The 27,909-nt window shown below is 39.6% G+C and overlaps 2 protein-coding genes across 2 annotated transcripts in view; one reads left to right on the forward strand and one right to left on the reverse strand.

The window, feature by feature from the left end:
* Positions 1–369: 369 nt before the first annotated feature.
* On the reverse strand, positions 370–20,700 carry LOC117815759 (parvalbumin-7-like). Its single transcript, XM_034687662.1, has 5 exons — positions 20,438–20,700; positions 3,156–3,224; positions 2,751–2,880; positions 2,517–2,626; positions 370–995 (listed from the first exon to the last, which is right to left on the reverse strand). The coding sequence occupies exons 1-5, from the start codon at positions 20,538–20,540 to the stop codon at positions 970–972; spliced, it is 438 nt and encodes a 145-aa protein (XP_034543553.1). The 5' UTR covers positions 20,541–20,700; the 3' UTR covers positions 370–969.
* The window catches only part of ncf4 (neutrophil cytosolic factor 4), a 57,444-nt gene continuing 50,008 nt past the window's right edge, over positions 20,474–27,909 (forward strand). Inside the window, exons 1-3 of the mRNA XM_034687641.1 lie at positions 20,474–20,691; positions 22,323–22,407; positions 22,503–22,662. Coding sequence (XP_034543532.1) covers positions 20,660–20,691; positions 22,323–22,407; positions 22,503–22,662 — 277 coding nt within the window. The 5' untranslated portion in view covers positions 20,474–20,659. The remainder of the gene's footprint in view (positions 20,692–22,322; positions 22,408–22,502; positions 22,663–27,909) is intronic.

Below are 27,909 nucleotides of genomic sequence, written 5' to 3' on the forward strand. Positions count from 1 at the left end.
ACTTAAAAACTCTTATGTAATCATTCATGTCAAACAGTTTGAGTAATTTCAACTTGTTGGGGTTTACAGTGTGTCATGTGACTTCCTCTCATGCCAGAACATGTGTCGTAAATCAGAAGTTGATGTATTTGATTCAAATATAAATGTTAATCCTTATAATTTCAATGAGGGCCATTTTTATATTGATCACAAGTGCAAAGTATTTTAAGTTCCTCTCATGACCGTAGACAGCCTCTTACCTTAGAATTGTAAATATTGAATTATCTTCATTGCCCAGTGAGCGACACGTTTTGGGATGTTCAGTTCTTGTATTATACGTGAGTTTAAGTTTTTGTGTCCACTGTGAGAAACAAACATTAAAGAGACAGATAGTATTCAAGGTTTCTTTAATTATCATTTCTTACTCTCTTCACAGCTCTCCTTATATATCTTTTTATTTACTACATCATCTGATCGGGGGCAGGGAATGAGGGGGAGGAGAAGATAGAGGAAAGGAGAGGCGGTGAGGTGAGGTGAGGTGAGGAAAGGTGGATGAGGAAGAGGAGTGGGAGGAAAGTGCACTGATATGTGAACATCTAGAAGTAAAACCAATCAGACAGAATAGCACAACCTGAAATACATAAAGGAAGAAAATTAAGAATTAAGAAGTCTTCGTAACATCTACACCTACAGCACTAGCACCACCTGTTTTGAGACCACAAACTATCTTCATGAAATCATTCCAATGATTCTGAAACCCATACAGCATGTGTGATTAAATATATATAAAAAATGAAACTGGTGCCTGTTTACGCCTCCTCATGGTAACTCCCTGTTGCTCTGCTTCTGTAGTGTTTCGTAGAGAGCAGGCCTGGTCTGACTCCGTGTTCAGGGTCCCGAGGAAGGTGAGAGGAGTTTGAAGGTGGCAGTTACAAAATATGAATGCAGGGAGGAAGAGGAGGAGAAAAAAAGGGGGTGTTCATCCATCCCCTACTCATGCACCAAGGTCTCAAACTCTGAAAGAGAAGAATGAAAACATTAGAAGCTATGATCGAAAACTCTATCAAACTAAAGATCTACCTCAGAGCAGGAAGTGATCCAAATTGTCAACAAATCGAAACAGATGAAAAGATCAACACTGAACAAATCCTAAAATATGACCTGATTAGTCCGATATATCTTGTCTCTGTCTGACATACCTTCATCATAACCCAAATACTGCTTTGAACACAATACATTTGCACCATGTCACTTGGTGCATTTAACCCTGTAAAGCCTGAACCATCAAATAATTGTCAGAAAATTCTAATTATTTGAAAATGGAGTGTGTATTGGACCTTCTGACAGATAATAAAAATAGAAATTTTCATATATGAGTTTTAATTTGTGTCATATTTGATACATTTTTTTGCTCAACATTTCTTCTTTTTTAAACAAATTAAACATATTAAAACTTAATTTTTAGCCTATTAAACTTTGAGTTTTCTTCAAAATTTTACCAAAGTTATTTCAAACCTAGAAATATTTGTTTCCAAATTGCACGACAACGCCATTTGTAACAAAAAAAACTAAATTATTGTATATTTATTCTCTGAATTGTTCAATTTTTTAGTGTAAATCAGTGAACAAAAGGCAATTATTTACTAGGGAGCCATTGTAACATTCAACTAGTCATCTATTATCATGATACAGCAGGTTGCATTCATAAAAATACAATATACGTTATAAATATCTCAATTTCTACTCTTAATATACCTGATTATGTCATGTAAACATGTTCTTAAATAATGAAAAGACTGCATGTTGCTTTATGGAATGCATAATACATGAAATTCAATAAAATTATGATTGACAGGTCTGCAAATAAACTGCCTTATATACATGCTGTATCAATTTTGATACACACATTTTCAACATGATTTGACTATAAATTAAGTAATGACATATTAATTAGTTTCAGATTGCATCAATCCAGTAACTTTCTGGATTCCTCATGAAGTTTCAGAAACAATTTGAAAGTTTTTTTTCATCCAAACTTTTTCAAAATTGGTAAAAATATCCCTGAAAAACCTCGAGTGGGTCTCTGATCCACAGCTGACATATTGGATGTCTCAAGTGACGTACTTCTGGTGCATGAATTACTCACACTTGGTGGATTATTCGTGCACTGCATGTATCTGATTGTATACATCAGGTTTTTTCAGAAAATATATATCACACTGATGATGTAGAAAACTGATGTATCAGATATGATACGCTTGGCTTTATAGGATTAAACACTACAATAGTTTACATCCATAACAAGTCAGAATGGTGAGCATCTAGCACTCTGGAGATGTTATGATTTGTGACAAACCAAAGACATCCTCAGCTTTTAGAATCCAGGTTACATTTCTCACCGAGGCTGAATATGAAGTAAAACATGTTCTGCCTGCATGTTAACCTGCAAACTTCCCACTCACTACATTATTTTCTTCTCTTTTCTATATGTAAAAAAAATCATTATGCTTTACAGATTTCCTCCTCTGTTCTCTCACCATCAATGCCGATCTTGCCGTCTCCATCTTTGTCTGCGGCTATGAGGAATGCTTTCGTCTCAGCGTCAGTCAGTTCTCTGCCCTCCTTTGAAAAGCCCTGCAGTACATACCTGAGTGAAGTACATAAAGGGATCAATGTAGTGCAATGTCAGCGAAGACATGATATTACTGTTCACTTTATACAGTATGTGTTGTGTGTAGCAGGTCCTTGTGTGTGTTGTTTTTGTTCCTCACTTGAGCTCCTCCTCCTCTATGAAGCCACTACCGTCCACATCCAGAACCATGAAGACCTGCTTGACGCTTTCAGCTGACATCGCCGTCATCCCCACCAAATCAAAGAACTTTTTAGGGTCAAATGTTTCTCCTGCAAAATGAAGACAGAAGGTACAGACTGAGACATCAAACTGTTAGAACTCAGTTACATCTTTACATTAACTAGCGGGACATGTTTAGAAATCAGAAGTAGACAGTTGCTGAATTTTAAACAGCAACACACACGTAGAGCAGGATGGATAATTCTACTGCTGAATGGTTTGAAAGATAAATAATGTTTGCATGGTCTCTGCCAGTATTTAAAACCATCAAGAACTTTGTAGGCCTGCTTCTACTGAGAATATCAATGTCAACTCTGCAACAGACCTGCAAAGAATTCAAGAGATTTCTTGATGTCCTCTGGCTTCAACAGATCTGTCATCGTCAGTTTGCCAGCTGCAGAGAGAGACAGAAGGAGAAGAGAGAGGACACAAAAGGTACACAGTGAGAAATAAACTTGAAGTACTTCAAACGTGTGAGTGCAGACAGGATGGTAACACAAGAGTGGAGAACTATGAACAAACGCTGAAAGCCAACTCTAAACTGTAAACGTTTAGTGTCTGAGAATCTTTTCAGTGATAGAAAGAGAACAAAAGGTCTGACCTTGAGATACACAAAGACGTGATGATACAGTCGGCTGGAAATGTAAAATTCATGCAGACACACACAAAGAGCATTTTGACTCTGGTTGACCCAGTGGAATTACACTTAAGCATTCATAGGGTGGCGCCAAAGGAACTCAAGACAACAGGGGAGACAACCCAAGGCCGTGGTTTAGAATTGAAATCAGGCTTAAATACAGTCTGGCGAACACTGAGGGCACACACACACACACACACACATTTATTCATTTATACATTTACACAAAATGCTAGCATTCTCACATCTGATTGGATAATAGAATCAGTTGCTGGATGTAACGGGGTTTGACTTTAATGCACTGATTTGGAAGTACAGTGAATCAGAATCAGAAATACTTTATTTATCCTGGGGGGATTCAGTTATTACAGTATGCTCTTATAAACAGTATGTAAGAAAGTCAAAATATGAATAGAAAGAAGGAATCCAATAAGGTATAAATGCGAATAAAAATAAAATAAGATTAGATAAGATAAGTTAAGATAAGATAAGATAAGATAAAATAAAATAAGATAAAATAAAATAAGATAAGTTAAGATAAGATAAGATCAAATAAGACAAAATGAAATAAAATAAAATAGTAATAAAGTATATACAGAAGTGCTGAATAGTTAGAATTATCTATGTACAGAAGTGCTGGGAATGAAGGTGATAACTGACTTTATCTGCTAAGTGGTAGAGTGGGTAGTCTTTCCATCCTCAGCTCTTTCAGTTCACACACTGCAGTGTCCCGGGGCAAGACACTTAGCCTCAAGTTGCTCCTGATGGCATATACGTAGGTGTGTGACTGTGTGTGAATGTGATTAGAGGTCAGTTTGACCTTAGCAGCCTCTGCTATCAGTGAATAAATGTGTGTTTGAAAGGGTCAATGTGACGTGTTGGAGGACTAAAACAGAAGTGCATTTACATGGGAGGTGAAAACCTTGCCTGCACATGGTTGACTTTAGATCAACATAAAAAAAAACAAGGAAAACAAAAGAGGTGGTTACCGAGAGCTGCATATGATGCTTAAAATACTCTGTTACAAGTCCCCCAAACTTCTAGAAATATCAAACATTTCTGTGCCAGATTTGTCTCTATTTATATATTTATTTTAAAACAGTCTAATGTTGCACTCAAACTACATTGTGGTTATGCTATGTACTAGAAAAGGATGCCAAGTAAGGTCAAGTGTTGCTGAAACCATGTGTTATCTGTTAGATCATGTGGTGAAGAAGTCCCTCAGTTGCAGTACCAAATAGGCGCCAATAGGTGTCAGATCTGAGCTGAACTCGTGGAGGGTCCATCATTGAGTTAGACTTGTGTTAGATGAATGTTTCTTGTGCTGCTAAGAGGACCCTGCTCCATTTCTTCATGGTAGTGTGTGCTCTGTGTGTGTGCATACATGTTTCTTATGCTACACAGTGCTATAAGAGACAGACAGAGCTCCAGCAGGTAGCTTTGACATTCCTTCTCCAGGGTACACTGACTTGACTCCTACAAATATCATCCCTTCCACACTAAAGGACAGAATCATCATCCTCTTCACTGCTTCTTCTCGACCTTTTCTTCATCTGCCGTGTGTCTGCACTGACTTGGCCACAGAAGCCAATAAGTGAGAGTCTACTTGTAGGTTTTGAAGATGGAGCTTTGTTGACTTTATGAGACAATGTTGCAGAATTAGAGAGCCAGCTATCACCATGAAGGACACTTATCTTGATCTTTAAACCCTCAACAACAAACCCTGACAGACAGCTGTGGTGTGTCAAGTTGTTCTGCATCTTGATGTCTTGTCTGTTTTGTTAACATACCATTTAAAACTCACAGAAATCATGACATATGTATCCCAGTTATGAGTGGAAGTCTATTTTTGTGAGCTTTCCTTCAGCCCTAAGTTCAAAGGTACGTCTCCTACAGCTCTGACACGGAGGTTTACAGATGAAAGCTGTGTTGGGGGAACCTGTCCTGTCATTAGAAAGCTAAACTCTTCCTGTTCTGTGCAGAAAAGTCTCTGAGCTCATTCCTTTCACTCCAGGAAGCTTCAAATGTGAGAAATAACCACATTTCTAACGACACCCTGATCATTTTTTATTTTCTAATTCGAATGCAAAGCAACCCTGTTGCCCCCTCTGCAGCTACAAAATAAATTATGATCATTGTGTTTCACCTCAGATAAATTATTCATACAACTCACAATTTATTGCATTTCACTGCATTGCAGAATATTTGCTTTCACAGATGACCCCAGCAGTCATCAATTTCATTTTTCTGTTCGCTACAGCCCACAACTCTGCTTTTTTATTGTGTGTGATTTTCAAACAGCGATTCTCTCCTCCTCTAACATTAAATATTCATTTTCTGTCTTACCTGAACGAAGGGTGGTTAAGTGCAGAGTGCAGGAGGAGAGGTGATGGAGAGAGAAGAGAGATGTGAAGATGAAGGTAAGATGAGTTGGGCAATAGAGCACAATAAGAAATACACATGTACCCCATTTACCCCCGCTGTCCTGTCACATCCCCACCTCTCAGTGTTCTCTTTATTCTGGGAGAAGTTGCAGGATGGTTGTCAGGACATGACACATACAATACAGCATCAACAATTCACACTCAGGCATGTTAATCATACCCCTTTATCTGTGTGACCTCAGTACATATCCACTCCCTGCTGACCCTCTTCTTCTTTTGTCTTCTTCTAACTCTCATCTGCTTTGATTTGTTTTCTCATCTTCATCTTCTTCACTGCCACAGATGCCACTTTTTGAAACAAAAAATTTTATATGGGGTGATTGATATACTAGAAATTTACTCAGACAGAGCTGTGCTGTTTTTACGGTCTTGTACACACACTTAACACATGTACTGTAGGTGTTCTACCTTTTTACAACTTTTTCTAGAGCAGGGGTTCTCAAACTTTTTGGAGCCAGGGCCCCCTTACAGGTGAGAAAATTGTCCAAGCACCCCCGCATAATTGTAACACAGATTAAGCACATTAGTGATGTGTCATGATCCAAAGCTGCGGCTCTGAGAGCCGATGCTTTAAAGTGAATCAGAAGACCCGGCTCACATTGAGAGAGAGCCGGCTCCCAGTTTTTTCCTTTCCCTGCTTAGCTCTCTCAGTGCTCAGCCCCAGCCCTGCTCACAGCAGACCTTTGTTTTGATTGGTCAGCATGGCGGCCATGCGGCCAATCACATGTGAGGATATAGGATACAGGTGATGGAGGGGAGGCTGTGTATCCTGGCTACATCTGTTCCTTCCGAGAGGGTTAGGGTTCTTCTCAAAGACCGGGCAAATACTCACTGAGAGGAGAAATCGGATCAGCCCATCCAAGCTGATGCATCTGATTTTTCTCAATGCCAACCTGAGGACATTAATAATGTTTGCTCAAGTTTTGTTCTGGTTCTGGTTCTGGTTCTGTTTGCTTGAGTTGGTTCTGGTTCTCTTTGCTTGAGTTTGGTTCTGGTTATGTTTGCTTGAGTTTAGTTCTGGTTCTGTTTGCTTGAGTTTGGTTCTGGTTCGGTTCTGGTTCGGTTCCGGTTCGGTTCTGGTTCGGTTCTGGTTCTGGTTCGGTTCTGGTTCGGTTCTGGTTCTGGTTCGGTTCTGGTTCGGTTCTGGTTCGGTTCTGGTTCTGGTTCTGGTTCGGTTTTGGTTCGGTTCTGGTTCGGCTCTGGTTCTGGTTTGGTTCTGGTTCGGTTCTGGTTCGGTTTTGGTTCGGTTCTGGTTCGGTTCTGGTTTGGTTCTGGTTCGGTTCTGGTTCGGTTCTGGTTCGGTAGTGGTTCTGTTCTTGTTCGGTTCTGGTACGGTTCTGGTTCTGTTTGCTGGAGTTTGGTTCTGGTTCTGTTGGCTTGAAATTGGTTCTGGTTCTGTTTGTATGAGTTTGGTTCTGGTTCGGTTTTCTTGAGTTTGGTTCTGGTTCTGTTTGCTGGAGTTTGGTTCTGGTTCTGTTTGCTTGAAATTGGTTCTGGTTCTGTTTACTGGAGTTTGGTTCTGGTTCTGTTTGCATGAGTTCGGTTCTGGTTCTGTTTGCTTGAGTTTGGTTCTGGTTCTGTTTGCTTGAGTTTGGTTCTGGTTCTGTTTGCATGAGTTCGGTTCTGGTTATGTTTGCTTGAAATTGGTTCTGGTTCTGTTTGCATGAGGTTGGTTCTAACCCTAACCCTAATCGTAACCCTAACCCTAACCCTAACCCTAATCCTAACCCTAAACCTAACCCTAATCCTAAACCTAACCCTAACCCTAACCCTAACCCTAACCCTAACCCTAACCCTAATCCTAACCCTAACCCTAATCCTAACCCTAAACCTAACCCTAATCCTAACCCTAATCCTAACCCTAACCCTAATCCTAACCCTAAACCTAACCCTAATCCTAAACCTAACCCTAATCCTAACCCTAACCCTAACCCTAACCCTAATCCTAACCCTAACCCTAACCCTAATCCTAACCCTAACCCTAATCCTAACCCTAAACCTAACCCTAATCCTAACCCTAATCCTAACCCTAACCCTAATCCTAACCCTTACCCTAACCCTAACCCTAATCCTAACCCTAACCCTAACCCTAACTCTAATCCTAACCCTAATCCTAACCCTAACCCTAATCATAACCCTAATCCTAACCCTAATCACAACCCTAATCCTAACCCTAATCCTAACCCTAATCCTAACCCTAATCCTAATCCTAACCCTAACCCTAATCCTAACCCTAACCCTAACCCTAACCCTAATCCTAATCCTAACCCTAACCCTAATCCTAACCCTAACCCTAATCCTAACCCTAACCCTAATCCTACCCCTAACCCTAACCCTAACCCTAACCCTAATCCTAACCCTAATCCTAACCCTAACCCTAACCCTAATCCTAACCCTAACCCTAACCCTAATTCTAACCCTAATCCTAACCCTAATCACAACCCTAACCCTAATCCTAATCCTAACCCTAACCCTAACCCTAACCCTAACCATCACTAAAGCACATGCTTACTACCATTTGCACTCTTATTTCCCTTGGAACTATTTGTATTGTAAAACGTATCAATGTTAATACTTCAGACCTACCCACTTTGAGAACAATGGTTCTAGAGGACCAAAAAGCTTGTAAAACCCTAACCATACTTTGCTATTGAATAGTTACCATAGACTGTATAAATAATGTACATAATATCCTGGACGTCACCCATCAGTTACTGAGCGCTGTTTTGAAGCCAATCGTTGCCATGAGTCATAATGGTAATGCTGAACTCAACCAAACTTAGTGTGAGGTAAAGAGGCGGGGTTTGAGCCTCTTAGCCAACAGCTATGTGTTCCCGCCTGTCAGTCAAGTCAGTCGTGTCCTTATCTGGGCAAAACTTGTAATCTTAATATCTTCTGAACATGTTTATTAATGCTGCAAAGATCATCTTTTTTGAATTGGTGTGTATGTGGTTTCTGGGGTTTCTGCAGCCAGCCTCAAGCGGATTCTCTATGAATTGCAGTTTATAACACTTCCACATGGGCTTCATATTTTGAGACCGGAGGTTGCCGCTTGATAGCTCCATAAGGTAAACAGTTGTAGGTAGTGCTGGTTTTGATTTAAAACAAAGGATGAAATGTTTCAGGCTGATACTGTAACTTGTAGAGTAGAACTCATACAGCATTTAATCTGAATTTCAAATTTCCCTGAATTTAGGAGAGAGCATTTTAGCATCTTTTAGCACTATGTTTTGGTTTGTCACATGCAACTCTGCTGATTTGGTTCAGTGCTCTCGTCAAGCTTGTTTCCAGAATCAATAAGCAGGTGTTGTTTGTAAAAAAAAAAAAAGAGAGACTAACTAACAAGAAAAGTGTTCCACTCAATCCAGCTACATTCCTGGAGTTGTAGGAAACTAAAAACAGAGCAAAAAGAGAGTGACTAATGAGCTGTCAGTACGAGTTCAGAATACTCCAAACTCGTGTGTAAGCAGTATACCTCTAAATATTTGGTCTGTCTGCTTGTTGTTTCTTTTTTACATGTTTGAAATAAACAATCTAAATTAAATTAAATAGTAACATTAATTAATTCATCATTATAATCCAGCTATCTCCCTGAGGTGATGGAAAAGATCAAAAATCTGTCACCTCACAAACACCTCACTGTGATTTTCAGACTATGGAGTCCTTGTGCAATTCTGTCCCCGTGTGGTGATACACATCTATGCATCAATGCAGCTTTCATTACATCATCGAGTAACTCATAGAAAAAGAAGTCTAACAAACACTTGTAATATCTGTGACTACAGAGCACTTTCAGTACAATTTTGAGCTCACCTCTCTCTCTCTTTTTTGCACTTTGCACACTTCACTCCATTTCACTTTATTCACAGTAACTTTCCTTCTGTCGTTTTTATTCAAGCTCATTCCACTTAATTCCCAATCCGTTGTTCGTATCTCCTCTCCGGTTTCCCTTCACCATATCAAAAAACACAACTGCCTCCCTTTCTCTGCATCCATATCTGTGTACGCCTCCTCTTTTGTTCACTTGTCAATCTCTATCCTGTCAGGACGCTGACAGCTTGTGTAACTCTCTCTTTCTTCTTTATTCATCCTTTTTACTCACTCTGACTCTCTTTACTTCTGCCTTTAAAGGCCCTGTGAGGATTCATTTATGGTAGGTGCATGCATTATAGTCAATAGACAAACAGCATGAGGAGGCACAGTCCTAGGCGTGTGTTGCTCATCTTCCTTACACATAATCACTTCTATCTGCTAATTTTTACATCTGTTTTTCCTCCTCTCTCGACATGTCCTCCTCTGACCCTGTGCTCTGCAGTGTCCTGCCCTCAGACTGCCTCCTCACGGTTGAATTACACCTCATCAGCTCTCTGCAGCAGTGTAAGACAAGAGAGGTTAGGGCGAGGTGGGGAGGCCAACACTGGAAGGATTCATAATGAGAAGACATGTCAGGAGACAAGGACAGAGAGGTACAGAAATACATATGGATTAATTTCAGTCACATCAAACCTGCTGCAAAGAATATTGGCGTCTGGTTTGACAGCAATTTGACCTTCGAACAACATACTACAAAACTTGTACAGTCATGTTTTTATCACCTCAGAAATATTTCTAAGATTCAGTCCGTTTTAACTTTTAAAGACACAGAGATGATTTTACATGCTTTTATCTCATCACGCCTGGACTATTGTAACAGTCTTTTTAGCAGCCTGCACAACAAATCCCTTGATCATCTCCAAACTGTACAGAACTCTGCTGCCAGAGTTTTTAACCAGATCCAAAATATTAGACCACATCTCTCCGGTTTTAGCTTCCTTGCACTGGCTCCCTGTTGAGCCACATTTTGTAATAACGGTGCATTTTGTAATAAACGTCCAAAATGTAAAAACTTTTTAATTTCATTTTGTAATAAAGCCGCATTTTGTAATAATCTTCTCAAAATGTAATAACTTATTACATAATGCGGCAAAATGTATTACAAAATGCGTTGGGGCAGTTTATTACAAAATGCGGCAGTTTATTACAAAATGCGGCTTATTACAAAATGAAATGAAAAAGTTATTACATTTTGGACGTTTATTACAAAATGCACCGTTATTACAAAATGCGGCTCAACACTCCCTGTATGTTTTAGAATTGATTTTAAGATTTCACTGATTACTTTTAAAGCTCTATATGGACTTACTCCAAGCTATATAGCAGAACTTTTAGTACCTGACGCGTGCATTGAGATCCTCGGGCAGAGGTTTATTGTGCATTCAAAATACAAAAATGAAAACGAAAGGGGACAGGGCGATCGCAGTGAGGGGTCTGACACTTAGGAATAAGCTGCCCGAGGAGATCAGGTCCTCTGGGTCAGTGGGCTCTTTTAAATCTCTTCTGAAAACATACTTTTATCGTAGAGCCTTTAATTTAATTTAATTTAATTTAATTTAATTTAATTTAATTTAATTTAATTTAATTTAATTTAACTTTATTTAATTTTTTTATGTATAGATTTATTTATGTTTTATTAATTTTATTTTATTTTATCTTGTTTTATTTTATTTCAACCGTCTTAAAAAATATATTTTGAAATAATGTTATTCCTTCAGAGTTATTTTAGGGGAATTTTATGTCTTTTAAAATATTTTTTATTTCTCTATCTTGACTTGTGTGATTTTACAAAAGCCTATTTTATTTTGCTGCCCATGTAAAGCACTTTGTAACTTGGATTTTGAAAAGTGCTCTACAAATAAAATGATTAACTATTATAATAACTTGTCTAGGACACGACTGGAGACAGACAGATGATTGATGATGATGAAAGAGTGTTTGTTTTGTGCTCATGCTTAAAGGCAACCACACAAAGTTTTAAAACAACTGATAACTCTTTTAGACGAGACAACAAAAAGATGAAGAGGAATATAAAGGAGTATAAATGTTCTGTTTTTGTCGTGACATCTCAATCTTTTATTCCCTGCCCTGAATACAAAGAGCAATGAAACTAACTTGTTCAAACAATGTAATTATACTTTCATAGTGAATACAAAATTAGCACTGAAGATGCTTCAGTAACTTCCTCCGTTTTCCACTCATTAGTGTTGGTGACTTAAACGCCCTGCACACCCTCACACGCTCGGCTCATGCTAACATGTACAGTAGAGTGGGAGAAGGAAGCCCCGCTCTTTGCCAAACGAGCATGACTGCACTGCAGGCTCTGGTTATTGTGGTATATTTAGTGCGATCGTTGCGGCTGGTGTGTGTGGGCGTGTGTGTGGGAGATGGTGAGTTTTAAAAGGAATGCACCAAGTTGCTGGCAGTTTGGCTTGTTACATAGTCAACCTGTTAAGTAATGAGGCAAATAATAATCCACATTTCCCTGGTAGCTTCCAGTTAGTCATTCTGATTGTTCAGTATGTACTATGTTTAGGGACAGCGAGACAAGATTACTGTAGCAGATTAAAGCATTAAGAGCTCAAGTTCATTTACAGATTTATGCTTCAAATATTCATACAAACATACAAACTAAACTTATTTAAAACTCATCTTATTGCTACAGACAATAATTATTTGTCTGTATTTCAAACCACATATATTAAAGGCTCTGCTAACCAACAAAAGCATTTTAACTCCTCTTACAGAAAGACTTCTTCTAAGGTCATAGTTGAGCCGAGCGCTGCAGAGTGTTATGTAAGGTCAGCAGACTCACTGCAGATATTTCATAAGAAAAACAGAGATGCAGGTGCACTCTGGGCATGTGGAGGCTGGTCATAAACACCTCCTGTAAGGAAAAACTGTTATGTTGGAGGTTATTATTTCTATTTATCAGCTCCTCGCCTTGTTCACCATAGGCTCATTTCTAATTAAGGTTTTTCATTATGCTTCAAATGTATTGCACCATAACATCCACGTGCATATCTACATTTCTTACTTCCCCAAATTACAGGCTAAGGATATACCTCACATAAATGAGACATTTACCTAATAGAGGTACATTTTTTGTAACGTTCAGGCAGATATTTCAAACCTCTGCTACATTTAACTGCATCAGAATGAGAGAAAGGGGCAACCCTGGCGGAGACCAACAAACACTGAGAACGTGTCAGACTTTGTGCAAAGAATGCAGACACAGCTCTCACTTTGGTCGTACAGGGATCGAATAGCTCGCAGTAGCAGCCCCCAACCCCATACTCCCGCAGTACCCCCCATAAGAGCTCCCGTGGAACACGATCGTAGGCCTTCTCCAAGTCCACAAAACACATGTAGACTGGATGAGCAAACTCTCATGCACCCTCCAGGAGCCTTGCAAGGATTAAGAGCTGGTCCACTGTCCCTGGGCCAGGACGAAAACCACATTGTTCCTCCTGTATCTGAGGTTAAACTTCCGGTCTGAGCCTCCTTTCCAGCATCCTGGAGTAGACTTTCCCCGGGAGGCTGAGAAGTGGGATACCCCGATAACTGGAGCACACTCTCCAGTCCCCTTTTTTTAAAAGTGGGGACCACCACCCCGGTCTGCCACTCCACAGGCACTGTCCCTATTGATTTGTTAATATGCAGTCCAGAGGATGATCATGCATGAAGGTTAAAACCAAGTTAAACTTGATGTTTAGGCCTGAATCACACTGGATCATAGTCTTTTTATTTAGTTCATGCAGCAGTTACACATAACCTTCACATCCTAAAACTCTGCACTTATCCTAGTTGCAACAAAGACAAATCAAATGTCCTCTGGCTTGCAAATCTGTGCTCTTCATCTTGCATTATATATATATCCTGGAAACAAACTGCTAAATGCCAAAGTCATCATTCAGCTCTTCTCAAACATATTCTATGTATTGTCTAAGGTGTGTCCAAATGTACACAAAACTAGTCTGATCACCCCAGGATCTGAAAAACAAATAACCTGTCATGTCAAATTTGATTAATTTGACTAAATCTAACATACAATTAACAACTTTTGCTCTTTACCTTCACCCTATTTTTTTCTTGCTATTTTCCACGTCTTCTATTCTTCAACTATTCTTCTTAGATCAATCTTACAGAGAGAGAGTTCCTTTAACATCTTGGGGAACGCTAACATCTCCAAATGCATTCTTAGTGATGCACTTAAAACCCCACAAACAAACAAACAAACAAACAAACAAACAAACAAACATGGAGTCCCTTTTGGGGTCACTTTTGAAGCAGAGGATTTTAAATGTCAAAGAGAAACTTGGAGGTTGTGACATTAGCACTCTGCTCATGCTCACCCCTTCCTCTCTCTGCTTCCACATGATGTCAGCCCAGTAACCGGCTGTCATCACAGTAAACACAAACTGTCTGTTGACACTTGCTGTCAGTCTCTCTTCTCCTCTTTCTCTGAGCTTGCACATATAATATTTATGTGTCTGTTTTATACTTTATCTTTCATCTTTATGCCTTATTATATTCCATTATTAGACCTTTTAGAGTGTACTTGTGTTTCACGGTCGTATTCCAGTGCTAGCATAATAAACCTTATACAAGCAGTGAAACATCACACACTATAACAGATGCATAAACCTTCTTTCACACGTAAACACAAGCTCACACACACAGGTAAACACACACACACTGGGGCAGCTGCTTTGGCCTTGAAGACAAATAAACCCTTGAAAAGCGTTTCTGCGATTCAGGGCCGGTGATGGTCTGTTATATGAGCAGCATTTTAAAGGCTGCATAGAAATAGATCTAGCGTCACACACACTGATGCACACACACTCACACAGACTCACACAGACTCCTCTCTGCACCATCACGCTCTGTTGCTTTTACTTTGCTCTTGTCTTTTGTACACACAGAGAATCACTTACTCTGTCGCTCAGACGTTGTGTTACAAACACAAACAAACGTTCACACCTATAGAGTTTTTCCTCACACACACTCCCACATTTACTCCTTCCATGTCTCTTGTAGTCGCCTTTGTTTTCATTGTTTGCATGAAAATATGTTGAGCATACTCTCAAATATGTATGCACATGCTGTTATCTTAATGCAAACAATAAGTGCAACAAGTAGTGAACATTAGTCAGGGTTAAACACACCATGTTTGATTTACTGAAGCGTGCAGCTACTGTCCTTTGGTGTTTGTAGTCTGTGTGTGTGTGGTCACTGATGCAGCAATTCAGGTGGAGTGACAATGCAAACTGCAGGAGCTGGAGGCAGCGGTGGATTGTCTGTCCTTAGGAGTTGCAGCTGAAGGTATGTAGTCAGTTGGGTATTGATAACAAGTGTGATAAGCTGACAACTAGGATGACAGTGCTCAGAAAACGGATGTCCCAAAGAACCATCAGATGAATCAAGTCTGATTAAAAGTGAGAACTCAATCAATAACCCAGATGTTATCTGGAGCACTTGTAAAGAGACTTCAGATCTGGCAGTAAACCAAAGGCTGAGAGCTCCTGCACAGCAAAGACTTTGCTGACATCTAGTGTTATAGGCTTTAATCACCTCCTGAACTGCGCCCCTCGTTTTTACTCCAGATATTTCCCCCGACTTCAAGTCTCAGCAATCAACAGCTCTCGTCTGCAGTGACTCGAAACCGTCAACGACCACGTTGAAAGGTCAGCTCTGTCAGAGCATGCTTTGTGAAAGGGTGTGCGTGTGACTTGGAGAATGTGCACATACAACTTCAGATGAGATAAGAAGTGAAAGAAGAAAGAAGGAATGTCAGAGGGTGCTGCAAAGAAAAAGGGTTGATGTTGACTAAACAGGTGGAGGGGACAGGTTATCTCCTGATCGCAGCTTTAAAGATAAAGCACGCACAAATTTAAATCCCACTGTTACAAGCGAGATAACAGTGTCAGAAAACATCATGTTGCAAGTAACTGCAGCATAAAAAGAAATACACCTTCATTTTTAATATTAAGGTTTTTTGTCTATTACAGTCAACATGTGCCTGCTTTGAATTTTCAGTACATTTTCTCTCTCTAAAGCAGGTCTGAGAAATGATTAAAACCAACATTGACACAACTAGCGTGCATGATGCAACCTGTTTTTAAAAAGTTGTAGATTAACCCCTTTGCTGCATTCAGACTAATGCTGTGTTTGAACTCACACAGAGCTGATGCAGCGGCCTGCTGGAGAACATCTAGAATGTGAACAAACTTGTCTGTTTGAGGAGCACGTAAACTTTGGAAATGGGTTTGACTGAATGTTAAATTATTTCTGTTAGAGTGAGCTAAGGCTTTAAAGGAGCCCACCTTTTTTCAAAGACTTCATAATCTGTCTGTTAAGTTTTATTGTATTCATCTATATCAATCAATCAATCAATCGACCTTTATTTGTATAGCGCCAAATCACAACAAATGTTATCTCAAGACGCTTTACAAACATAGGAGGTCTAGACCACTCTATGTCAAATTATGAACAGAGACCCAACTTCAAGACAGGGTAAGACTCAGTCTGACCGCACCTTAATCCATCATGAGCATTGCACATCGCAGTATTTAGCTAGTTACAGTGGTGAGGAAAAACTTCCTTTTAACAGGCAGAAACCTTGGGCAGAACCAGACTCATGTTAGACAGCCATCATGCCTGACCGAGTTGGGTCTGGAAAGAGGGATAGAGGGGAGTAAGAGAGAGAGTTAATAGTGATGAGACGAGTAGTAGAAGCTGTTGCCGCTGGAGTCCAGCACGTCCGTATCAGCTGGAGTCTGGGACATCTACAGCAGGAGGACGTCTACGGCAGCTCAGAGGAATCTACGAGACAAGGGAGCTCAGGGACTCCAGAAAGGTCTATGGTTAGTAACTTTAATGGGACAGGCAGAGTTAAAGTAAGTGATCAAGAGGTTGGGGGGAAGGGGGTGAGCTAGGATCCCAGTGTGTCAGTGCGCCAGTTCCCCCTGGCAGTCTAGGCCTATAGCAGCATAACAAAAGCTGGTCCAAGCCTGATCCAGCTCTAACTATAAGCTTTATCAAAAAGGAAAGTTTGAAGCCTACTCTTAAAAGTGGAGAGAGTCTGCCTCCCGGACCCTGACTGGTAGATGATTCCAAAGGATAGGGGCCTGATAACTGAAGGTTCTACCTCCCACACTACTTTTAGAGATTTTAGGTACGACTAGCAAGCCTGCATACACATTGTAGTGACTGTTCTGACCTGGTGCGGAAGTGAGGTGTTTTTGACACGCTTCTAAAAGAGTCCAATGTCCAATCCGAGGTTATTGTTGTGTTATTTCTTACTATTTATTGATCCAAATGAAAAAACAGGTACAGACAACTTACTTTGAAGGTGGTATGCGTGATGAGGGTAACAGTGGTGTCTAAGATTAAGGTAAAAACCGTGTGCTCTTCCCGTTCCCAAGATCACTGCTTCACCTGTGCCCCTTTTGTAGCATTTACCTGCCCGTTTACCTGAAGTTCCCCTTGTGGTGATTGTGCAAGTGACAAAAAACAAAAAACAAAAACAACATAGGTAAAATGTCTCATACACACATCACTGTCCCTGACTGCGGATTGTAAAAAGTCAGATTACCCAGATTAACTATTCAGTTGTCATCTTTTTCCAGCTTGTATGGCTCTGTACATACAACTCTCCTTGAGTGAATTTACTTCATCATACTGAAGCATTCAAAAGCTGATTTGTTTGGCAGTTCAACCTGATAAAGAATTATACCAATGGGAAGATATCTCATAACTCAAGTGGGCAACACACTTGGCCTAAACGTCCGTAAATCTCCAGATCAAATCCTCAAAAAGAGGATGTCGCTCATTCAGTCAAAGTCAAAAGCTGTTTCCACAATCAAAATAGAATTTCTACTCTGGAGTACGGCTGTGCTCATTGTTAGCGTGACATGAATTAATCCTTCATTGTGTGGTGCCGCGTGGGAGGCTGGAAGGTGCTCACAATAGACAACAACCATCTTGCTTGTTTACAGTATTTAAGCCAATCAGTCAAACTGGATGTGGGAGTGATTTATTGATGGTTAGGATGGTGCTGCTGTGCACAAACTGCTCCACATAAAGTGTGAACTGTTGAATGAAAGTGAAGACTTAAAAGTATGATCAGTGAAAGGTCACTCTCTGTGAAGTGCTTTGGGAGTCTCAGGACAGAATTTTACCCTGAAGGTTTCTATTTTTAAAAGCTGCTTTTAAAAAATCATTCACAGTGGATGATTTTAGTACAGTGACCCCTGCAGCAGGAACTAAATTAAATACAGTGTGAACTAAATATGATTTTAATCAGTGTTCACCCTTAAAACAACTGCCTTGTTTGTTTTATGAGTGACTATTTTTGCTAATGGTTTCAGGTTCCTGCAAATAAAGAAGCATTCTGAGTCGACATGCTGTTATTCTAAGTTTCTGGACCAAAATCTACATGTTAGAATAAAAGCCAGATGCATGATCAGGTGGTGTAGTGGGGCTTGGGCATTTTTGTTTTTGATTGGTGCTGGTTTTTACTCTATTTGGCAGACAACACTGCACATTGCTGCCTCTGCCAAATCACAGCCTGCGTGACGAGTACACAGACAGCCATCCAGAAATGTCAAATACAGAGCCCTGTAAACACGTCTCTAACAAGCTGTCCAAATATGATACTGGCCTGAATCACTGTTGATTATGTAGCTCGTTACAGATGATTGTGATTATAGTTGACGTACACACTAACTCTGGTCCCATGATTATGTGTTAAAGCTCCTGTGAGGAGTTTTGAGCTGGTTAAGACACAGACTGAAATTAAATGTATTGTCTCTGTGTGACTGAGAAGACCAAACAAGACCATCAGCAGAAAGACTGACTAATAATATAAAGTTATTTTTAGTATCTGAAACAACTGGCGGCCATTTTTGTTAAAATTTCCAGGGCAAAGATTCTTAATATCTGACACATTTTACTTTTAAAAGACAACAGGATGAGATTTTTTTTTGTGAACAAGCTAAGCTAAATTTGATGAACAGATTTCCTCTGTTGTTAAGTCCAGCTTCTTCCACCTGAGACTTATAGCTCAGGTAAAGGCGTATCTCCCTCCCAAAGATTCAGAGAGAGATGATCTATGCCTTTATCACCTCAAGGCTCAACTATTGTAATTCTTTGTGTGTGGTCTTAGACATGTCGTCCATTCAGTGCCTGCAGCTCGCTCAAAATGCTGCCGCTCGCCTCCTGACTGGTAAGAAAAAGAGGGAGCACGTCACACCTTTGGTGCATGCTGTCATTGGCTTCCTGACCGTCACAGGATTGATTTTAAAATGTCTTTGCTAACTTGCAAAGCCCTCAATGGATTTGCACCATCCTACTTGGCTGATCTTCTCCATGTTTACACTCCAGCTCAACCAACCAGTTGCTTCTGGATGTGCCTAGGAATCGCTTAAGGGATCGAGCCTTTGCAATAGCTGCCCCCAATCTCTGGAACAGAGAACAACACTACTGAATGTTTTAAATCATTATTGATGACCCATCTCTTCTTCTTGGCCTTCTCCTCAAGATGAGAACATTAACACCTTACAGATTTTACTTGATTTGACTTTTCATATAAATATGTTGTGTTGTTTATTGTTGTCTTTGTGTACTTTTTTTCCTTGTAAAGCACTTACAAACACTCACTGGTTGTTTTAGATGTGCTACTATATTTATTGAGACATCTAAATCCTATGACATCAGGGGATTCATTTCTGAAAATGACTTCTATCTATTCCGTAAAGTTACAGATGTTGTTATTTCTCCCCTGAGTTTCAACCTTCACAATAAATCAATGTTAAAAAACGTCCATGTTGTCATAGGGTGTGAAAAAAACATTTGAGAGCTGGATATTTCAAAGCAGAATCCATTAATCTGCTACAATATTTTCGGGGGAAAAACACACAAATGGAAATAATATTTAACTTTTAATTTTTTGCATTGATGACTTTATTTAGAAAAATCAGTTTTGAGTGTTTATGCAGCTTATTTGAACTCATACTCCACCTTTCATTACCACTTTGACCATTGTTGTAGCATCATTTAAATCTATTTTATTTTATACTATCTCATTAAATTATAGTTTAGGATTATTTCACTTTATTTTTCAGGTAGTTATCTGATTATATTTTATTGATTTTATTGTAATGATTTTATTTTATTTCATTGATTTTATTGAAATGATTTTATTTTGTTTTATTTTTCTGACATTTCTCTGATTATATTTATTGATTTTATTGTGATGATTTTATTTTATTGATTTTATTTTATTGATTTTATTTTTATTGATTTAATTTTATTGATTTTATTGAAATAATTTAATTTTGTTTTATTTTTCTGACATTTCTCTGATTATATTTTATTGATTTTATTGGGATGATTTTATTTTATTTTTCAGAAATGTATCTGATTTTATTTTATTGATTTGATCGTCATGATTTTACTTTTGAAGTATTTTATATCACTGTCCTTTCCACTTTTACCTCATGCTGTTGTTTTCTGTCTCTCTGCTCTTTAGTGAAGCACTTTGGTCTGCCTGTTTGAATGTGTGAAACCTGCTCTATAAATAAAAATGAGTGTGATCTGTTAGAAGTTTCTGATCCTCCTGCGGTCCGCCGCCCTGTCTGTCTCACTTACCCCGCCCTTGTCGTAACTTCACTGGTTCAGATGTAAAGCACCATCCTCTGGACCTTTTGGGGAACTCTGGCTTCCTGTTGCTTGGTTCCGCACGGTTACGCATGCACACAGTTTCAGACGCACTTCAGTCTGCTGTTATTTACCGTGACAGTTCAGGCTTCAACAAACAGAGGTACACTTTAAAGTTTGCTGCTTGCTTACCATCCACCTGTGATCCACATCATGTCGCTGATGCAGCAGTTACGAGACGAGAGGTGAGTTTGTGTTTGACGATGAAGTCAGTTTCACTAACCACGATCAGTCTGAAGACATTCAGCTCGAGATTGAAGCTTCACAGCAGCTTTAACAATCAAGAAAGTATCATAGCTGTCAGGATTGAATGCACATGGGTTAGGCATACCTGTACAGACTTTTAATGTGATCCCTGCATGTGAGAAAGAAGTATGCAGTAGTGAAACTAGAGGCAGACTTTGCCTTTACGCGCATTAGTTCAGTGAATATGAGTCAGACTTTCGTGTTGCCTTTTCTTTAATTTAATGAAATGAGTCGTTTATTGCATGAATGATCATTGTATTATTGTTGCTCTATCTTCTATCTTAAATGAAACCCATGCAGCCATAACATAAAGACTTGCAGATAAGAGGGATACTAAAAAGAGGTCAACATGTGCATAATATGGAGCTTTAAATGAACTGTAAAGGCAGTTCTATTCAGCTTTACCTGGCTTCCCTTTTACCATGGCCTTGGGAAGTAGGGGTGCTGAGGGTGCTGCAGCACCCACTGTTGGAAAAGGCATCACACATTTTTTTCTGGATTCATAAATAAGTTGAAACAAATACATGAATTAACACAATAAATCAGTTTTTTTTTCATTGTATTATTTTCTGAAAATGTAATGCCTGAGGAAGATTTGAGAAATAATTATAGCAATTTTAGATAATTATTCATTTTAAATTAACCCGATGCATGGGCCCTGTGTGTGTGCCTGCTTAAAAAACTAAATGTGTTTGGATAAGTTCTGTTCAATGAGCTTTACTGCCTTTTGGGTCTGTTTTAACCAAGCGAGCCGGATGCTCCCCTGGTGGTGAGGCTTTCAGCAGTGTGTCTGCTCCCTGGTGGCTGGCTGCAGTATAGGTCAAAAAATCCGTCAAACTTTAAAAAATAAATACACGTCGTACGAATGTTTCTCACAGCCGTATGCTGTGGTGATATGTAGTTAGTATTTGAGTGTTTTGTGTCCAAGGCCTCTTTTTCCTGAAAATTTTTTATAGGACACACAGCGTCTTGTGACGTTACGCTGTAGGGCGGAGCTTTTTACAGTGGCTTCACAGGCTCTGGCTGCACAATGGCGGCGCCCAGGAGCGTGATTTTTTGGCTTCAGAACAATGGGAAGAGATGGAGCAACGCTGTCCATTTTATTTACAGTCTATGGTTTTCCCAGGTTTGGCTTGTATGCTCTTTGCTGTACAATGGGGTATGGAAGTTGAAATTTGTGAATTTATAATGAAGAGTTCTCTTGAAAGCTTGTATTCAAACCAGATAAATAAAAATAAAGTGTATGTGCACTATAGCATACTATTGCATAAGTCACCTAAATGCAAAAAGAAAAAAAAAATTGCACCTCTTACTACAGCACCCCCAACTTAAAGCCACTTCCCACGGCTCTGCCTTTTACTGTGAGAATGTTTAACATATTTAATATAATTCAGGATATTATGAACATCAATGTGTAAAAGCTGATCATTTGGAAATAAATGAATAAAATATGATTTGTCGGCACAAATGCAGACTTAAATAATGATCAAAAAGCTTAATTTGAAAGCTGGTCTTTAGATGAGGTTTAAGTTGCATAAATATTCTAACCACATTCTTTCTTTTTTCTCAGCGACTTTGATCAGCTGCCTCACAACATCCCCATCTCTGCCACCATCGCTGATATTGAGGAGAAGAAGGGTTTCATCGACTACTATGTACGTTTAGAAAAAAAATACCACAACTTTCTGTTCTTATGAAACTTCTTCATATCACTTCCCAGCTCACATTCCTTTCTTGTTTTCTCTCCCAGAGGTTTGTGATTGAGGTCAAGACTAAAGGCGGGAGTAAATATCTCATCTACAGGCGCTACAGAGAGTTTTTCAACCTCCATCAGATCCTTGAGTTCAAATACTCGCCTGAAGACCCTGACAAACCTGGTCCCAACACCTGCATCCTGCCCTCTCTTCCAGGTGAGTTTTCAGAACTGATAACTACAGCAGCACGCAGACATCTCATGACAGCATATTCAGCAAAGTGTCTGATTTCACATTGTTCAAATACGTGTCTGTTAGGGGCTGTAGCTCAACAGACTTCAGCCTGAATTTCAGCTCCAAAGATACAGGGAAGGGTCTGATCCCAGTGATTTAAACACTGCAGGTCTCTGATTTCCTATTTTGAGATGTCTATTTTGCGCCTCAGGTTATCATGCTATACTTTGTTCAAAAGCAAGGCTTCAGTAGGCCCCCTGGAAAACAGCTGCTAAATTCACTTCTGCACAGGACCAAAGAACCAAAATGCATCAGCAGGCTGACTAGAACCCACTGTCTGTCTCGTTTTATATCTTGTCAGAACAACCCTGCAGGATATATTGATCTGTATGCCACGGTTCTGTCCTTTTCCTACAGACAGCATCACTTGATGCAAAAAAGTAGGTCCTGATTCATTTCAATGTGATGGTTAATGCCGCTATAAAATGTCCTGGAGTGAACCAGGTTCAACAGAATGTGATGTCATCCAAAGACGTGCTGTGCTGTCTAATTGATTACATGCAAGCGCACCTTGCTGCTGGCTGACTTGGTGCTGTGAGTTGTCTTATTGAATCATTGTGCAATGTTCTGGTGTTTGATCAGTCTTTGAGCTCATGGATGTAGAAATCAAACTTGACGTTCTCTCCTTTTACTTTTTATCCTGTAGCACAGCACGAAACAAAGTAAAGTGTGCATTTTTTTATAGTACAGCTTTCTGTTTAGACTTGAGCAAATATCACTTAACATGTTGGTTTGCTCACTCTTTGAAGTTGGTTTCCCTTCTTTTTGAAGTTAATTTCTAAGAATATACTGAGGTCGAGTGTGCATGCCAAAAGTGCAGAGTATTCAAATACAGGAAGTTGTGCTTTTACTAAAATGTAGATGAAGGATGGTGTTGAAAATGACTCAAGTACGCATTCCAAGATTCCTCCTGTTTCAGTTCTTTCAACTATTTTCAAAAGAGATCACTGCATTTAAAACAGACATGACTCTGTAGTGGAGGTCACTGCATTAATAAACATAAGTGACTCTGTTATGGAAGTCACTGCATTAAGAACAGTAGTGACTCTGTAGTGGAGGTCACTGCATTAATAAACAAAAGTGACTCTGTAGTGGAAGTCACTGCATTAAAGACAGACATGACTCTGTAGTGGAAGTCACTGCATTAAAACAGATGAGTCTGTAGTGGAAGTCACTGCATTAAAAACAGATGAGTCTGTAGTGAAAGTCACTGCATTAAAAACAGACATGAGTCTGTAGTGGAAGTCACTGCATTAAAAACAGACATGAGTCTGTAGTGGAAGTCACTGCATTAAAAACAGATGACTCTGTAGTGGAAGTCACTGCATTAAAAACAGATGAGTCTGTAGTGGAAGTCACTGCATTATAAACAGACATGACTTTGTAGTGGAAGTCACTGCATTAAATACAGACATGATTGCAGTGAAAGTCACTTCATTAAAAACCGACATGACTCTGTAGTGGAAGTCACTGCATTAAAAACAGACATGACTCTGTAGTGGAAGTCACTCCATTAAAAACAGACGTGACTCTGTAGTGGGAATCACTGCATTAAAAACAGACATGACTCTGTACTGGAAGTCACTGCATTAAAAACAGACATGGCTTTGTAGTGGAAGTCACTGCATTAATAAATAAATGTGACTCTGTAGTGGAAGTCACTGCATTAGAAGCAGACACGACTCTGTAGTGGAAGACACTTCATTAAAAACAGACGTGACTCTGTAGTGGAAGTCACTGCATTAAAAACAGACACGACTCTGTAGTGGAAGTCACTGCATTAAAACAGATGAGTCTGTAGTGGAAGTCACTGGATTAAAAACAGATGAGTCTGTAGTGGAAGTCACTGCATTAAAACAGATGAGTCTGTAGTGGAAGTCACTGGATTAAAAACAGATGAGTCTGTAGTGAAAGTCACTGCATTAAAAACAGATGACTCTGTAGTGGAAGTCACTGCATTAAAAACAGATGAGTCTGTAGTGGAAGTCACTGCATTAAAAACAGACATGACTTTGTAGTGGAAGTCACTGCATTAAATACAGACATGATTGCAGTGGAAGACACTTCATTAAAAACCGACATGACTCTGTAGTGGAAGTCACTCCATTAAAAACAGACGTGACTCTGTAGTGGGAATCACTGCATTAAAAACAGACATGACTCTGTACTGGAAGTCACTGCATTAAAAACAGACATGGCTTTGTAGTGGAAGTCACTGCATTAATAAATAAATGTGACTCTGTAGTGGAAGTCACTGCATTAGAAGCAGACATGACTCTGTAGTGGAAGCCACTGGATTAAAAACAGATGAGTCTGTAGTGAAAGTCACTGCATTAAAAACAGATGACTCTGTAGTGGAAGTCACTGCATTAAAAACAGATGACTCTGTAGTGGAAGTCACTGCATTAAAAACAGATGAGTCTGTAGTGGAAGTCACTGCATTAAAAACAGATGAGTCTGTAGTGGACGTCACTGCATTAAAAACAGATAAGTCTGTAGTGGAAGTCACTGCATTAAAAACAGATGAGTCTGTAGTGGAAGTCACTGCATTAAAAACAGATGAGTCTGTAGTGGAAGGCACTGCATTAAAACAGATGAGTCTGTAGTGGAAGTCACTGCAGTAAAAACAGACACGACTCTGTAGTGGAAATCACTGCATTAAAAGCAGCTACTCTGTAATGAAAGTTACTGAAAACCAGCTGGAAACCAGCAAAGAGGCGGAGCTTAGGCCTGAGCCTTGCTGCATTGCAAACTGCTATGGTGTCAAGCTGTCAGTCAAATCAGCCACACCCGTAATGATTCACAACACTTGGCCTTGACATAATAGAAAAAAATGAGTAATACAAATCACCCTCTGTATGGTTGTGATGTAAAACACAATGGAGTACCTGTAAAGTCAGATTGTATTTTTTCTGTGCCAGGCTGACAATATGTTAGTTATTCTTGGCTTTAAGAGCCAGCCTCGAGGAAACTGCTTCTTTACGCACTTCTGGATTGACTTCATTTTTCAACAATGAAATTTAATGCTGGTCTGACTCCAAAAACAGCAGAAAAACAAGCTTAAGAATGTTCAACCAGCCTCTACTGAGAAGGTCACACTGAAACAATGCAACAAATGCAGCTTCTTTCTTAAATTAGCACAATAACCACAAAGTGCTGGAAACAGAAGCAAGATCAATAAAGTGAGGTAACCGTATCTGACACCACTCCATAGTTATACTTCAGTTTCAGGTTGCACTGCTTCACTGTAGTTCTAAAAATAAGTGCTGCATTACTCTCTTGTTGAGTGAGGATGAAGTGCAGTTGCCAGGGTTACTGTCGTTTCCATTTGTATAGTGATACTGCTGTGTCAGGGCTTTGCTGGTGCACAGGAAACATGGTACTGTACTGCATCATCGCGCCTGTGTCACTTTGTAACCCTGACCTTCAAGGACACACACTTCTTCTGCTCCACTTCATTCATATGGACAGGGACAGACTGAGATTGTGGTGACAGCTGTCTAGATTTGCTCCCTGTGTCTGGAGGAGTTGTAACCCGTCTGAATGAGCATGGTTCTTTTAAAGGTACAGTGCAGAGAAAAGGGAATATTTACGATATCTAGTGGTCAGATTCTGGATTGAAATGCTCTCTTTCTCACCTCTGCTGTCTGCAAAGTGATGGTGGCCTTTAAAGCCTCTGGAAACGTAAATGGAATATTTAAAATTCACATAGTATATCAAAATGTAATGTGTAATCAAGCTTCAACAAAAATCTAAGTGAAAATAAACATCCACAACTATGAAAAAACTCTCACAGGCTGCATGTTTGAGACGTCTGACTCCAAATCTAAAGACAAATGCCAGAATCTGAAAATTATTCATTTCAAATGGTCTCTGAGTGCTGAGTTACAAAATACTTCAGAATCAGGACTTCTATCAGGACTACTCTGTAGTCTCCGAGGCATTAGAACCATGGAATGCCTGGAGCAGCGGAGGCTGAAGTGTAGTATGTGCACGCAGAGGAGCTCGGCTCTGGGGGACAGAGGAGCTGTTTGTCTAAACTCTGAGCTGTCTGGGGAAAGTTAGTGAACCAGTCCTGAGGAAAGTTAGTGAACCGGTCCTGGGGAAAGTTAGTGAACCGGTCCTGAGGGAAATAAGCCGAGCATGTGTGGGACTGCTTTAGCCACTCGGCCGCGGCTCAACTCAACCGCGTCCCAAAGTTTCCCCAAATCCACCGCAGTTAGGGAATAGAAGAATGACAACAAGCTGTCATCTTCACCGGTGGATATGCAGACAGAGCCACACGATCACAGCGGTGCAAAGAGCAGAGAGACAGCTATACAGATAGATTCAGACAGTACGTGACAGTACAAGCTAACAGCTAAGACAACACTGAGGGGAGCTGGCTGAGACATCAGGAGACGGTCTGAGCAGGAGTGGAGTAGTTTTGTTGAACATGTGTGAACGTGACTCAGTGTTTCATTTCTGATTGGTTAAATATTTATTTTGTCTTAATATCCGAATTAACCCCGCCTTCTTTATCCTAGCGTTAGAATGTTATCAAAAACGTAACCAATAATAATTGAAAAATGGATTAAAGTTCAATTCTAATATTTTAAATATATATAATAGAAGAAGAAGAAGAAGAAGAAGAAGAAGAAGAAGAAGAATAATAGTATGTAAATGTGACTATAAATATTATAGGTAGAACGCTTTTCTTGATTTGGGTTACCAGAGACTTTGAGGACAACAAGCTGCTGTGATGCATGATAATATGATCCTCCATTTGTCAAGTGTATACCATCAAAAACATCTATCAGTTTAGTTTCCTTTGCGCAAAACAACAACCACTCTCTTCTTCTTTGTCTTCCAAGCGGTGCGTTTCACCTGGCCACTCTCTAAATACAAAAACACATACGTTACTAGTTTGTCCCTTCTGTGATGCTGTAGAAACATTGCGTTGCAAGATGGCAGCCTCTGTGAAGGAGAGCCGCTCCTATGTTGATATAAAAGGCTCATTCTAAGTAAGACAAAACAACATTATTTTCTAACTCAGGTGATTGTACTCTTGTTTAAACATACTTATGAATATTAGATTCCATTTCTACCTAGTCTGTTCTGCTAAATGCTGCTAAAACTACACACTGCACCTTTAAAGTGAAGTGAGACTCACTTCATCCTTAGACAAAG

This window comes from Notolabrus celidotus, chromosome 7, assembly GCF_009762535.1.
Source record: "Notolabrus celidotus isolate fNotCel1 chromosome 7, fNotCel1.pri, whole genome shotgun sequence".
Classification (NCBI taxonomy): domain Eukaryota; kingdom Metazoa; phylum Chordata; class Actinopteri; order Labriformes; family Labridae; genus Notolabrus; species Notolabrus celidotus.